The following is a 14,240-nucleotide window of genomic DNA, read 5'->3' as shown; positions in this document are numbered from 1 at the left end:
GCCCCATAGGGTTATAATACTGGGAAAGCTGGAGATAAATAATGATTATATGCTATACACATTCCTGTGTTGGCCAGCAGCATATTATTTTTCTGTTTACATGAAGTTTGAGTTTTGACATAAGATCACTTCTCACTTTCTTTTCCTGTTTTTAACACCTCACACATAGCTACACTCAGATCTGTGTGAATGGATGGCTCTGAATGGGTCGGTGTGGTTAATGAGTTCAGTTCCTCTCTGCATTTATCTGTAATTAAAGCCTCCAGTGTTCTCATTACAGCAGCCGTTTGGGCTCTAGCCTCTTTTTTACATTGGGAATTAATAAGCTAAATATTACATTCCCTTTTTGTGATTAAGAAAATTCCAAGGCAAACTTAGACATATAACCGAATTTGTCTTGTTAATTTTACCATTTGCTCTATCTGTCCCATGATTAATGATTTTCCACACCCAGCTTAGAAGTTCTTTTAACCCGGCTTTAAATGTATGCGTGTTGAAGCAGTGTACATGAAGCCTACAAAAAGACAAATCACCAAGTTGGTCTATAAACAGCTTCAAGGGCTGAGTTTTAGCTAATACGCAAGAGAACATATGTAGGAATTGGTGCAGGTTTAATTGTCATTCCCAGACTTTATATATAACACACAGTTGCATCACCCATTTTGTTGCGTTTGTGGAATTGCATTTTGAAGCATCAAGTTTAGGCACTTTGGCTGTGGCTGTCGTTTGGAGCCTGGAGTGACCATATTTAGTGACCATATATAGATGTGCTGACTCTAATGCTGGCAGGCTTTGTTAGCAGCTGCAACCACGGAGTCTGTAATGCACATGGAAACAGATACATGCTAATTAGTGTTAAAAAGGCCCACTAAAATGGGAGAATTGCCAAAGGCAGCTGTAGACAGGGTAGAGCTGGTCAGTTATCAGCTAATTCTATTGCTGTTTTGCTAGCTAGGTTACTAAGGTCTATCCGCAATTCACCAATTTTTAACTGGGATGTAAATTTTAGCTGTTGGAACCAAACTAAATGTACCTGCCAAAGAAACTGAATTAACTGACTTCTTGATGCCTTTTAGCACTGTGCAAAAGTCTTAAGCCACCCTTAATTTCTTTATATTTTGGTAAAAAAGTGGAAAATAGGTGCAATGATTGATTGAAATACAAACATATATTGAAATATATAAGAATAGATGGTTAAAAACCATTTGTATTATTTTTGTGAGCTTGAAAGCCAATATTTGTTATGACCACCTTTATTCTTCAACACAACTTGAACGCTCATGGACAAGCTCTCTTGTAATTTCCTTAATTAGTCTTCAGGGATATTTTTGCAGGCTTCTTGAAGGACATTCAGAGCTCTGATTTTGGTGTTGGCTGACTTTTTTTCTGTTCTCTGTCAAGATGATTCCAAACTTCTTCAAAAATGTTGAGGTCCTGGCTCTGAGGAGGCCAATTCATGAAGGATAGTGTTCCATTGTGTATTTTTCTATCCAGGTATGCTTATACTACATTGGTAGTGTGTTTGGGATCATTGTCACGTTGGAAAATGAAGCTGTTGCCAATGAGCCAATCAGAAATTGGATTTACCAACCCATCACACCCTTTGTTGTTGATTTCCATCCTTCCATTTCTGTTGAGGCTTCAGTGAACAGTAGATGAACTGACTAAAGTTGTATCTCTCAGGTCTCTGAGAGATGATTTTCAGATAAAGTTCATCTACTGTGTGTAGTGTTTTTACACCTGCCGCTTCTTCTGAAGACCATTACAATAAAATACTTTTTTTTTCCAAGTATAAAAGTCTGGCTCCCTGGAAGCAAAACAAACATCAATGAGGAGTAGCCCAAGACTTTTCCACAGTCCTGTAGAACGTCACTGAATGTTATCAACACAATATTTTCCATGCCATCCATAACTCTGAGTCTCATTAAATTCAATGTGTGAGATGTACTAAAAAAATTAACCACTTTACAGCTGCTACTAAAGGGGAAGTGAGAGGCTTCAGGGACCTAAACCTTTTTTTTAATCATCCAATAAACAAGTTTATCAGGATAGTAAAGCTGGGACAAGTCTCTTAATTCAAAGAATAAAACTTTGTTTCCAGTATGTTATGCCACTATGTAGTTTTACTAATGTCTCTTTTTTAATGGTGGTTTAAGTAGAAAATGGCTTTTGGTCAAGGCCAATTGGTATGTTTTTAACTCTGGTATCGTGAGTCAACACTGGGAAAGACTGGCAGCAAGTCTGAGTGGAGGAGAGGTAGTGTGTCCAGCTCTCCATCCATTTACCAACTTGGGGTCAAGCGGGGGTGCTGTTTTTTTTTTTTTCTCCTGTCACTCGGCGGCCGGTATCCAGGTTTCTTAATCAGAGATTCAGTCTGAGAGCCTGAGAGTCCCAGGCTTTTAGCACTACATCATCTGTGTTGCCAGGAAAAAGATCATGTAGTGATGTCAGGGGAGAAAACGTGGTTATTTTTTTTTTTATCAGTAAAAGCTACAACCAGATATCAGGGGTACATTGATTTATAAATTGCTAAGACTTCTGCAAATTTCCCAGTATTATCATAAAAGAACGGATACAATAAGTGCCTACTGCTGAAGAAGAAATCCGAACCCATACATTCCTACGGTCCATTCAGAAATTTTTTGTTAAATTTCCTTATCTTCTGTATTCAGATGGTCCAGTTCCAACCAAAAAGTCTTCATGAAGTGTTAAATCTAGACTTTTTTAAAAAAAAGACTGTTTTACTGTTGAGCTCCTCATTATTGTTTGTTTCCTGTTATGATTAGAGGCACAGTATTAAACCATTGTGCTTCACCAGATAATTATTCCAGTTTTTTGGGTGGGGGGGTATGTCTGCTCTAAAATCAGTTGCTAATGATGGAGAAACAAAAGCGCATTAGATGTCTGACAATGGAGGGGAAAATTAGGTTTTGTTCCTAATGGGAGGAAAGCTATGTCTTCTGAATGAAACAAAAATTTGTTTGGCAGGGAACTGAAATCATTCTTCCTGTAAAATGGCTGAAATGAGGACAGAAACAAGTTGTGTGAGTACTCCCGGTCACGTGCGCACAATGGGGGCTGTGTGTTTCGTGTAACACAGTGGGATCATTAAATTAAATGCATCGTTAATGTGGACGATTACCATGTTTTCTGCAGGCAGATTGGATGAAGCAGAGAAACGCTTCCTGGAATTCTTCTGTTGACAAACTCAAATGTGGACGATGCCTCAGAGTGTTTTATGACCACAGTAACTCAGAGGGCACTTATTGCTGAGGGTGCGGTGCTAAAGTTGGAATGCAGAGAAGTTTAATCGCCATTGACGACCACCCAGTGGTCATGATAGCTTTCGCGATGAGTGACACATTATAGCCTATGCATTGTCATCCTTAGTCGGGAGTTCTGTCAGTACCACCAGCAAATCAACAGTCCACAACCTACTGGTAATCCATTGATCGTCTTAGACACCTACAGAAATGTTAGCCAAATAATTTTGTGTTGTGGTTAATAATTCTTTCATTAATCTGCACCATATATTGTTTAACCCTCATCCCACCAACAGATTTAACATAGATGGACTACATCAGGGGTGGGCAACTCCAGGCCTCGAGGGCCGGTGTCCTGCAGGTTTTAGATGTTTCCTTGATCCAACACAGCTGATTCAAATGGTTAAATGACCACCTCAACATGTCCTGAAGTTCTCCAGAGGCCTGGTAACGAATAAATCATGTGACCCAGGGTGACATCTAAAACCTGCAGGGCATCGGCCCTCGAGGCCTGGAGTTGAACACCCCTGCAGTAACTGTATTCATCATTACTTCTATTAAAACTGCAGAGATGAAATTGGATGCCTTTGACTGGGGTCATAGGACAATGATGTGAGACCATTAGGACCAAATTGATTGATAAGCAATTAAAGAAAAAAAAAACACCTTTGATTTTGACCACTGGGGTCTGCACATAACTAAGTATTATTAAGAAATTGGCAAAAATAATTTTTTTATTCAACCTCAGAATGTTCATATACTGTGTATGTATATTCTTACACTATACAGACTTTTGCTATTATTGCATTATGTATTTTAACAATTTAAAGTATCAGTTATATCCAGTGTTGGGGAGTAACGGAATACATGTACCGCCGTTACGTATTTAAAATACAAAATATGAGTAACTGTATTCCGTTACAGTTACCGTTTAAAAAGGTGGTATTTAGAATACAGTTACTTTGTTGAAATAAATAGATTACACGGCGGTACTTTCCTGTTTCATATTGTGGCGGGTCAGGACTGTTTAGGTTTTGTTTGACAGCTACGTTCTGTTGTTCCAGGCGACAGCGTTACGGTTGCCATGGTTACAGGGTGACGCTCTCTCTCTGCGTGTTTCCTGGGTGAGAGAGGCCTTGTTGTTGTTGTTGTGCTAAGCTAATAGGCAGAATGCTACCGGTATAGAGATTGAAAATGTGACGTCATTCAAGGGTAAAACCGCAAAGAATTCTGGGAACTCGTGGCAAGAGGTACTAGCGCACGCAGGCTTTCAATTGAAATCAGTTACACAGCGATAAAAAGAAACACAAAAAACTGTCAAGAAGCTGTTGTATTATTAACTGCAATAGCCGGTCGCATGACAGCCACGGGAAGCCGACGGGTAAAGAGATCGTTTTTTTATCGGATTACATCGTTGAAGAGAAATTATTCGAGCCATGTTTCTGAAGTAAAAAGAGGCGACAGATGGCCTGGATTGCAGCCATTCAAAGACCAAATATAACGTCCCAGAACACTCCAGCTCACAGGTTAGTCTGCTCCAAGCATTTCCACAAAGGTCAGTGTTTTGTAGTAGTTAATACGTCATTTTTCATAACATAATTGGTGATATAGGTTACAAGCAAGTCTGGCGCTGAACAGAAATTGCGGCGCTATGCTATCACTAATTGCCCAGTACGATTACAGCATACAATATTATTGTCACTGCTACATTTCTGTAATGCGAACCAGAAATTATTTCCACTACTAATTAATTACCGTTGAGCTCAAAGGTCCTATTAATAAACGGTTAACGAATGTGTATTTATGAAGACGATTTGTGAGACTGGTAAACTTATGATACGTACGATGGTCTTTCGTTCTACACGGTGCATTTCAAGGTCCTGTACCCATCCGTCGGTAGACTGTACCTGGGCTTGTTGCAGTGACCTGGAGTTACTGAACTTCATGAGTGTATGCACTCACTCCAAGAACCGTATAATTATAAATATGAGCGTGGTGAAAGTTGGGCAGCATGCTAACGTCTTTTGTCCACTCTGTGTGCTCGTAAGGGTCTAACCCTTTCACTCCTTTGATTTTTTCCTCGTATCTTTTCTTTGCCTTTTCATCAAGTCTGTCTTTGTACGGACCGGCATTGTTCTCCTTCGTTTTGTACATAACTTTTTTGAGGGGGCAAAGAAAAAGCAAGAAGGTACTGGAACCGGAGAATGAACGTTTTGCGGTGCTGCAAATGCTTGCATTTGATGCGGTACTTGGATTGTTTTGCCACGAGTTACCGGTGTTGTGCCAAAAAGTGATTGTCTGCCAAAAACTGATTTCCGGTATTTGCCAAAAAGCGATTGCTCATATTTAAAGTGCTATAAGTAAGTTGTTGGGCTATAATATGTTAAACATATGTAAAATGCATCCCTTATGGATGACATAAAGTCATCTTGAGCCACAAACAACATTCTTGTAACAAGATAGAAGACACATCAGTTTTTGGCAGTGACTTTTATATAACCTTTATTTATGCAGTAAAAAAAATCTCATTAACATTAAAAATGTATTTTGTAAGAGTAAGTTGCCCAATAGGACAGCAGAAATGGCAGCAAATATTACAATAGTTCAGTAAAAATATTTTCAGTGGGGATAAAGGAGCGGATTGGTTATGCTATTGGTAAGTACAAGTTGTAAAGATACTTAAGAAACAGATCATTTTTTAATTCTTTATGTAACCCCTTTGTAAACCCTGTTCACTGAAGTCTATTTACGAACATACGTAAAGATATTACACATAAAAAATACACAGAAACACTGGAAATCAGTTTTTGGCAGACAATCACTTTTTGGCACAACACCGGCATGCAATGCGCGAAAGTCACGTGGTCTGTCAATCTCTATAGCTCTAAAGAATGTAGCATCATAGGCAGTGTAGTCCGTGCTGCAGGGAGAATGGACTGCCATACACGTTATGTGTCTCTGAGCGAGGGAGGGAGAAAAAGGAAAAGTACGAGCTGTCGTCGAGCAAAAACGGGAGCTGGAAGCATGTAAATATAATAATAACCACTGCAGCCAAGAAGAGAGCCTGACGAGCCCAGTTGTAAGTAAGCTATTAAGACTCGACTGTACACCGTGTTCGTGTTTTCCTCCAAAAACAATAAGTTCTGTTGGAGCAGCCTTTCAACGCCTCTCTCTGTCTCTCGCTAGCAGAGTTGACTCAGACAACAAAGTAAAGCTAGTTTTCGGCTACAAGCCCGACACAGAACCCGACGTATTAGCCAGAGGTCCCTTTACTAGGGTTCGGAGCTGCGGACCTTCAGTAACAGTAATAACTCACAGCAATAGTACATTCATGTAGTTGTAAACAGCATGATAATATATTAAGTAATCCAAAGTATTCAGAATACGTTACTCTCATTGAGTAACGTAACGGAATACGTTACAGAATACATTTTGGGGCATGTATTCTGTATTCTGTAATGGAATACATTTTAAAAGTAACCTTCCCAACACTGGTTATATCGCAATATGCATACACAGACATACACATGTGTATATGCTCACATCGTGGCTCTTTTTAACTAAAGCTAATGAGCATTTGAGACCGGGGACCAGACAAGGCTGCTGCCTCACAGAAAGCAACTGACAATAATGTCTATAAATAGACATGCCAATTTCTCTACTCAGACACACACAAACGCACAACAACAACAGCCTCCAGGGATTTTGGCCAGACTTGCCAGTCTAACTTTTTTCACCATTTATTTGTGACCCAATTACATTATCTAGAGTTAGCAGTTATGCAGCTGGTGTAGTGACCTTTGAGACAGCAAGTGAAAACGAGGGCTTCAAATTAAGAAGCATTTAGTTTAAGCAGAAAAGGTTCACTCTTACAGTGTTGGTGATTTTACTGCTTAGTTATGGCGTGTAGCGTGTGGAGAAGAGTCGCCTGAATGTTGGGCATTAATAGGAGACTGTTTAAACAAATTCATTATGTCAACTCAAAACATAATACTACTCTGTATCGTTCCAGCAGACTGAAAGAATCCATTGTCACAGTGTTCACAAACGTTGCTTTAGCTACCTTTTGAAGACTCTTATGGACAAAACACTCCGTGAATGTATTTTAGTGAGTAAAAATATAGATTATATATTTAAAAAACTCATATAGCCAACATGAAGCAAACTTTGCGGACTATTGTTGTCAAGTCATTAGTTTGGTATTCTGGCCATCGACAACTTGGTTTTGTGAAACTAAGGGTTTAATGAAACTGTTTAAGTGTAGACCTAACTTGCAACCCTAATTGCCTGCATGGCCATAAAATAGTGGCTTATTAGTGACAGCGAAGGCACAAGCTAAAACGTACCCTGAATTATCTCATTTGTCTCTAGACAGTACCATAAGCTATTAATTGAAAGACATGAAATTGTTGACTCTGTCTGCATTTTTAAATCAGGCAGCAATTATTTGCAAAGGAGGATGAAAGGAGGTTGCTGTCCTATTTTTACACGTGCCACTAAACCATTAGCTTGCACTGATTTAGGAGCTAGCTTAGTCAGGCTAAGTGTATGGTGGTTTTTCAGTTGAGTGGATTTAATGCAAGTTTGTTTGGCTAGCATTATCTCAGGATGGTGGTGCGTGAGATGAGATCTCTTCTTCATAGTATGCCCAGAGTTTTTACATTTATTAAACAAAATCTCGATATTTAGTGTCCCTGTATCGATACAATATTGACACATAAAATAAATTGTAATACTGTGCTATACTTTATACAGTTTAGCTACCTTCCTGTTTAGTTTCACCTGTTAGAACAGGGGTGTCAAACTCAAATACACAGTGGGCCAAAATTCAAAACTGGAACAAAGTCGCGGGCTAACGTTAATATTTATTGAAATATATTTATTCCTCCAGATATAAGAATGAATCTTTTCTTATGGACTCAAACACGTTTTGCTGAAAAACTGAATATGGAACAAGCAAAGCTTAATACTAAACAATATATATATTAGCTGTATAATACCAATAGGCCAGCTCTGATAGTAATTTGGTATGGCTTCGCGGGCCAAATGTAATTGGGCTGCGGGCCAAATTTGGCCTGTGGGCCAGAGTTTGACACCTATGTGTTAGAACATGGTAGAACATGCAAAATCCACACAGAAAGCTCCCAGCCAGAAAGGAGATTCAGACTAAGAACCTTCTTGCAGTGAGGTGACAAGCTAAGTACTACGCTACTAAATCACAGCTGGGGAAAACAAACTAACCAAAACTACAAATGAGCACAGTGATGTTTGATCAAAATTTCCCAAGATATGTAGAAAAATTGTTATTCTCCAGTATGGGCTGCAGATAACAATGTGGTTATCGTGCAGACTGAAGACAAAAGTTTTTCTTTTCAACTTTAAAAACAGTTAGATTAAGAGTGTGGTTTGCCTTTAAAACAATGCTGTTTTTAAATTGTTAGTGGGCTACATTTTTCTGCAAACTCTCTCTGTGGTCTGCCTGTTTTGGGGTTGTTTTTTTTTTTAAAAGCACACGAGCACAAATGACGCTCAGCAGGACTGCGTACATGCACAAAGCGCTGGCCATGTACCCTTTGTACAACTGAGCACAAATAGAGTCTTCATATTCACCCAGAGGCGATTGTCTCAATGCATCAGGACACTCCCAGCAGAGCAGAACCACAAATAACCGTTCCTGTTTGATCTTCATCAGGGACATGAAACGTACAACGCATGCTGTTTCACTGGGTCTGCAGATAGAAACCGCAGGCAGTGGGTCTGACTAATTGTTGCAATCCTGCAGTGAGCCTTAATAACTATGAAACACCCCGGCGCTGTTTCATCCAACAAAAAAAGCTTCTGATTTCAGCTTTCGTTCAACTGCTCGTTCCAGAAAACAGCCAGGAAATCACAGCAAGCTTTGCATCTGATGACAAATATGATTTTTAATCATTCTTTGGTAAAGGCTATAGACAAGAAAATGGGTGACTGCCTATAATATGACTAAACCTGTACATTGTGCCCCATCTTTCAGGGTTATTAATGCTGGTAAGAGTGCGCTGAATGAGGACCAGGCCTGCTGTGAGGTGGTAGTAGCAAGAAGGAGGCCAATGAGCTACTGCCCTCCCTCCACGCCCAGCAAGACCCCCACCGCCAAGAGACGCAACTCCTTGCCCAACGGAGAGGGCCTAGGGCTCGATATGGAGCAAAGCAGACTAGGAGAGGTAACGGCATGCAAACACACAAATACAGCCTGTACCGTAAATGTTGACAGATTTTGCTAACATGCATACATAGGTTGCAGTGACCTTACAAGTGAAGCTACTTGTAAACAACTGTGCAGAATAAAGTTGGTCTTAAAAAATGTTTCCCTTTTTTGTACTAAATGCACAGCAAGAGGATTTCTGTGCAGCTTCTAGTTGGGATTAAACTGTTTACAGGCGAGGGTTTGTTGTCCCCATATTTATGGTCCTTAGAACTGTTTAATGGATTATTTGGTGTGTTTGGATGCAACATGTGCAGTAAATCTGTTGTTGCGTGTCGAACGTTCTTATCGAAGAGTTCAGGAAGTTGTTAGCAGCAGCTTTGACGGCCCCAATTGATTTTGTTTAAAATCTAAATCAAATCAGAAATCAAAATTGATAATTGATTAAATTGAATTGAAAATGGTACATGGGGGAAAAAACTGAAACTGAAAGATGTTTATCACTGTGACGCATTCCTTCAACTTTTGACAGTATTCGGTAAACATCTGGGGACAGCTGTTGGAGTATACTGGATGACAGCAGGGCAACATATACAGGTTTTAGTTCCTCTAAAAACTTCATATATTGTTTGACACTGATTTGGCTCATTTGGAAGCCAGATGATTCACCTCTTCTCCTCTTTGCCAGTTTCCAAACAGAAATGTTTGGCTACATCACAGCAATTTTTACAGGACTGCAATATGTCTTAGGGGGAGTTCCTGTTTAGAGATAGTTGTGGCCAAAAGTTCACATGCACTCATCATGGGCATGGGTATCATGGTAATTTGGGGCTTTTAATGATTGCTTTGAACTGGGGTTTTTTTCTAGGGTGAAATGATTGTATGGCATATATCTTTAATGACTTAAAAGAACAAGAATTGGGTGGACAAGTTCGAATTTGATTTGTATCCCCACATGGGTTAAAATTACACGTACACCCCCAGTAATATTTTGTTAAACGGCCCTAAGCGAGCTGTACCTCGACCAGATGCTTTCCGTAGCCATCAACAATTGTTTGGCATAAACATTTGACCACCCAAGAAGGATGGTCAAACAGCCACCCATCTGGATAAGGTTGAATATTTGACCACCCTTCTTGGTAGGGTTCATAATGATTGGTTTCCTGCCACAGACCCAGCTTTGAGCATTTTCAGGAGGGCTCAGGGTTGGGCTTTGGGAAATCCATTCCAGAAGATGTTACAAGCCTGTTCTGTCCATTGCAAAACCAGTTTTCCACATAGAAATGGGTCCAGAGTTTTGGACTGTCTTAATCATATTTACTAAGAGAAGATGAAATTGGGTTGTTGGTATTCGCAGACAGTAAATTCCAGCATAGGTGATGATGTTTTAGAAAATATCAAACTATAAATAAATTGTTCCGTCAGTGCCACCTCCACAAAACTGTGAGAGGCTCCCTGAGTAAATAGCTGAAACACATGGTAACTTTATCATTAACTCCCCAAAGCTTCATATCGAGGGTCATTTCTTTGTAAAATAACATTTCCAGAAAAAGATTTCTCTGAAAACGGATATAAATGACAAGACATCGTTAGAGGTTTATCTCCCAATACTTTTTGTTTTCTGTTCAGTCCAAGGACATTGTCACGATCCTGGTCTGATGACCCAGTGTTTTGAGTTTTAGTTCATTTTGATGTTTATAGTATGTTTAAGCTCATTAGGTTTCCTATGTTCATTTGCTTATTAGTTCCCCCTTGTGTTTTCAACCCCTGTGAAGTCTCCCTTGCCCTTTCATGTGTTTCATGTCTGTGAGCCTCATGTTGTCATGTCTGCGTCTCATTGTGTTTCCTGTTTTATTTTGAAGGGGTCCTGTGTTCCTATGTTCAATGTTTTTAGTTTTACGTTATGTTCATGTGTTTCCGTTTCCCTCATTATCCTCCGGTGTGTATTGAAGTCCTCTGTTTTCTGAATGTCTTTGTCAGGTCGTCTGTTTTCCTCGCCATAGTCAGCGTTAAAGCCATTGTATAGTAACTCATAGTTAGCTTACATAGTTTGTTCCCAGTTTAGGTTTCTGTTTAGTTATTGCTCTTGTGCTGCCCTCGTTCTCGTTTGTTTTATTCGTGATCATCAGCCACAATAAAAGGCTCGCTTTTGTTTAAGTTCACTCCCGTATCCTCATTTGTGTTCGCACCTGGGTCCACCACACACATCTCCGCACGGTCTGTCTCCACAAACCGTGACAGACATAGCGTCAAGAAGTTACAATTTCTTCAGAACTCAGGGTGTGACTCCATCTGACCCCAGTTTACTCATTCGCCTAAATTGCGAAAAATATCCCAAGAGGGATTTTGTGTTACGTGTTGTGCTGTTGTGTTACGAATGGCTAAACTGTCAAACACGCAGCTTTACTTTCAAACTCAAGATTTCAGCAAAGCATTCTGAATAATGTGTAATGCCAAGGTGACTTTGCTCTGACGCAGATGTGACAAGGTTGTTCCCACAGATAGCTGATAGGGAAGTTTGACCTCTGGAACACTTGTGTTACTGGACACAATGAGTCATGATGCTCTTGGGTCTTTCACTGATGAGTCATACATGATCTCTTATCAGCATTAGTCATTCAGCAACATGATTTTGCTTTGTTTTTTTTTGGTCCTCTCCTCAAATGTCAGATTGTTTTTTAAAAAGTATCTATTTATGGATTAAATAACATGATCAGGGGGAATTTTGGAAAAATTGAAAAAACCCTTTTTAATTGTCTGGATCTGCGTGTCTATGTTGGAGATCTCTCTGGGATTTTCCTGCAGATGTAAAGCATGATGTGTTGATGTGTTGTCGAACAAGGGAAGCTATCAATTAATCCTGATTAAAATGCAGCAACAGTATAATTCCTTTATGACTCTGTGTTTTAATGGGATTATGTTTGATTCAGCCGTTAACTGCCCTTTGCTCTGTGCGTTCTCAACCATTCGCCTGCAGGAAAGCGAAGGACTCGTGTTTCACTACTGGGCTTTGTTCGACGGTCACGCAGGCTCAGGTGCGGCAGTTGTCGCCTCCCGCTTGCTACAGCACCACATCGCCTGCCAGCTTCAGGCCGTCATAGAGATTTTGCGCAACTTGGCATCTCCACCCCCCACAGTGCTGGGCGAGGAGCCAGACTGTAATCCCTACCTCCAGGGAAACACTCCTCACCGTGCCCTGACCCGGGCTGCTTCCCTGCGCGGGGCCACAGGTGCACCGGGCTCCCCTTGCAGCACCCCGCCTCAACCGCGCCTTTTTACTGAGAAGAAGATCCAGCACGAGAGCCTGGTGATTGGAGCCATAGAGAACGCCTTCAAAGAGATGGTGAGAGATGGGTGACATGCTTTTGTTACTTAACATTTCAGGAATTTGACACTCATTTGACAGTCATGACTCCAATATCAGCATTTTCACCAGCTTCCTTCCTGTAATCTATCCAAAGCTATTTAGGCTTTTATTAACTGTTTGAATCAGCTTCAAAGGCAATTATTAAAACTAATAACTAGTAATTATAGATCTGGTTTTGTGTGTGCTGCTTCACTGAAATGGCTTACTGGAAGGAAGCAAGCTGTTGGTAGGGGTTATTAGTAACATTTCCACTGTGTTTTCCTGTGGTGACAAGTAATCAATTTGAGTGAGACATTGTTTGTTATAAATCCTCCCACTTAGCCATTGTTTTGCTTGGTTGTTCCCACAGGCTGAGATGACCCGTGTTCCTGAAAGTGATAAATAAGGGTGTTTAGCAGGCACAAACATGACTTTTGACCGGGTCGCTTGTATTTTGACTCACATCTGGAAACAGATGTTTGCGTTCACACTGTGATTGTAAGACACAAAGAATATGGTGAAAAGGCAACAGATTCAAGTATTTAACAATGAACTTTATTTCCAATAAATATCTGGCTTAATGACTTTGTTCTTGGACACGTGAATACGTGAGAACAGAGCTGGCACTCACAACAGAAATGGCATTGACACATGAATTAAGTTGGAGGTGGGTTGTAAAGTGGCTTGCAACTCTGGTCAGGTTAAAGCAGCTTAAATGGTCCAACCTATATTAGAGTTATTAACTGGATGTGCAGAAAAGCACATCTTTATCCCGCTAGTTGCGGTACTTTTATAAGATTGTGCAAAAGTCTTGAGCCACCCCTCGTTTCTTCATATTTTTCTTCTAAGGAGCCAGACATTGGCTGCCTTTTCATTTTAAGTCCAGTCAATCTACCTGACCATTTTCCTAAAGTTTCTTTTTGTTTGTTTGTTAAGCCACTTAATACTAACCTGTTAATCATTAAAATATAAAAAGGTTACTGACTCAAGGCAGCCTGTCAAAAAACACAATTTGTTCACTTTTCTTTATTGAATCTATAAGAAAAGTAAAGAGTGTTTAAAAGACATAAAATAAGATTTTTACATAAGCAAGGTGATAAACTTGGTATATCTCAGCATGCAGTGCAATGGCTGGCCCAAAATTAAAAAACAAAAATGATAGAAAAGTGTCGTCAGGCTATCAATACCATCCAGAAAGCATTTGACTGGCAGTGGCCTAATTGTTTACTATGACAATGAGAACAAAACAGACTGCCAGTGCATGGATTGGCCTCCCCAGAGCCAGGACCTCAGCATTATTGAAGCAGTATGGGATCATCTTCAAGAAGCCTGGAGAAATATCCCTGAAGACTACTTTAAAAATAACAAGAAAACTGCCTAAGAGAACTCAGGGTGAGTTAAAGAGTAAAGGTGGTCATTCCAAATGTTGACTTTCAAGTTGTGCAAA

General features: G+C 40.0%; 1 protein-coding gene across 1 annotated transcript in view; it reads left to right on the top strand.

Moving 5' to 3' along the window:
- LOC146499700 (protein phosphatase 1H-like) overlaps window positions 1–14,240 on the top strand; it is a 38,732-nt gene that overhangs the window by 3,425 nt on the left and 21,067 nt on the right. Inside the window, exons 2-3 of the mRNA XM_085138893.1 lie at window positions 9,277–9,466; window positions 12,425–12,790. Coding sequence (XP_084995019.1) covers window positions 9,277–9,466; window positions 12,425–12,790 — 556 coding nt within the window. The remainder of the gene's footprint in view (window positions 1–9,276; window positions 9,467–12,424; window positions 12,791–14,240) is intronic.

Source organism: Neolamprologus multifasciatus, chromosome 17, assembly GCF_963576455.1.
Source record: "Neolamprologus multifasciatus chromosome 17, fNeoMul1.2, whole genome shotgun sequence".
Taxonomy (NCBI): domain Eukaryota; kingdom Metazoa; phylum Chordata; class Actinopteri; order Cichliformes; family Cichlidae; genus Neolamprologus; species Neolamprologus multifasciatus.
Note: the sequence above shows the minus strand (reverse complement) of the source record. Positions and strands in the feature narration are given on the sequence as shown.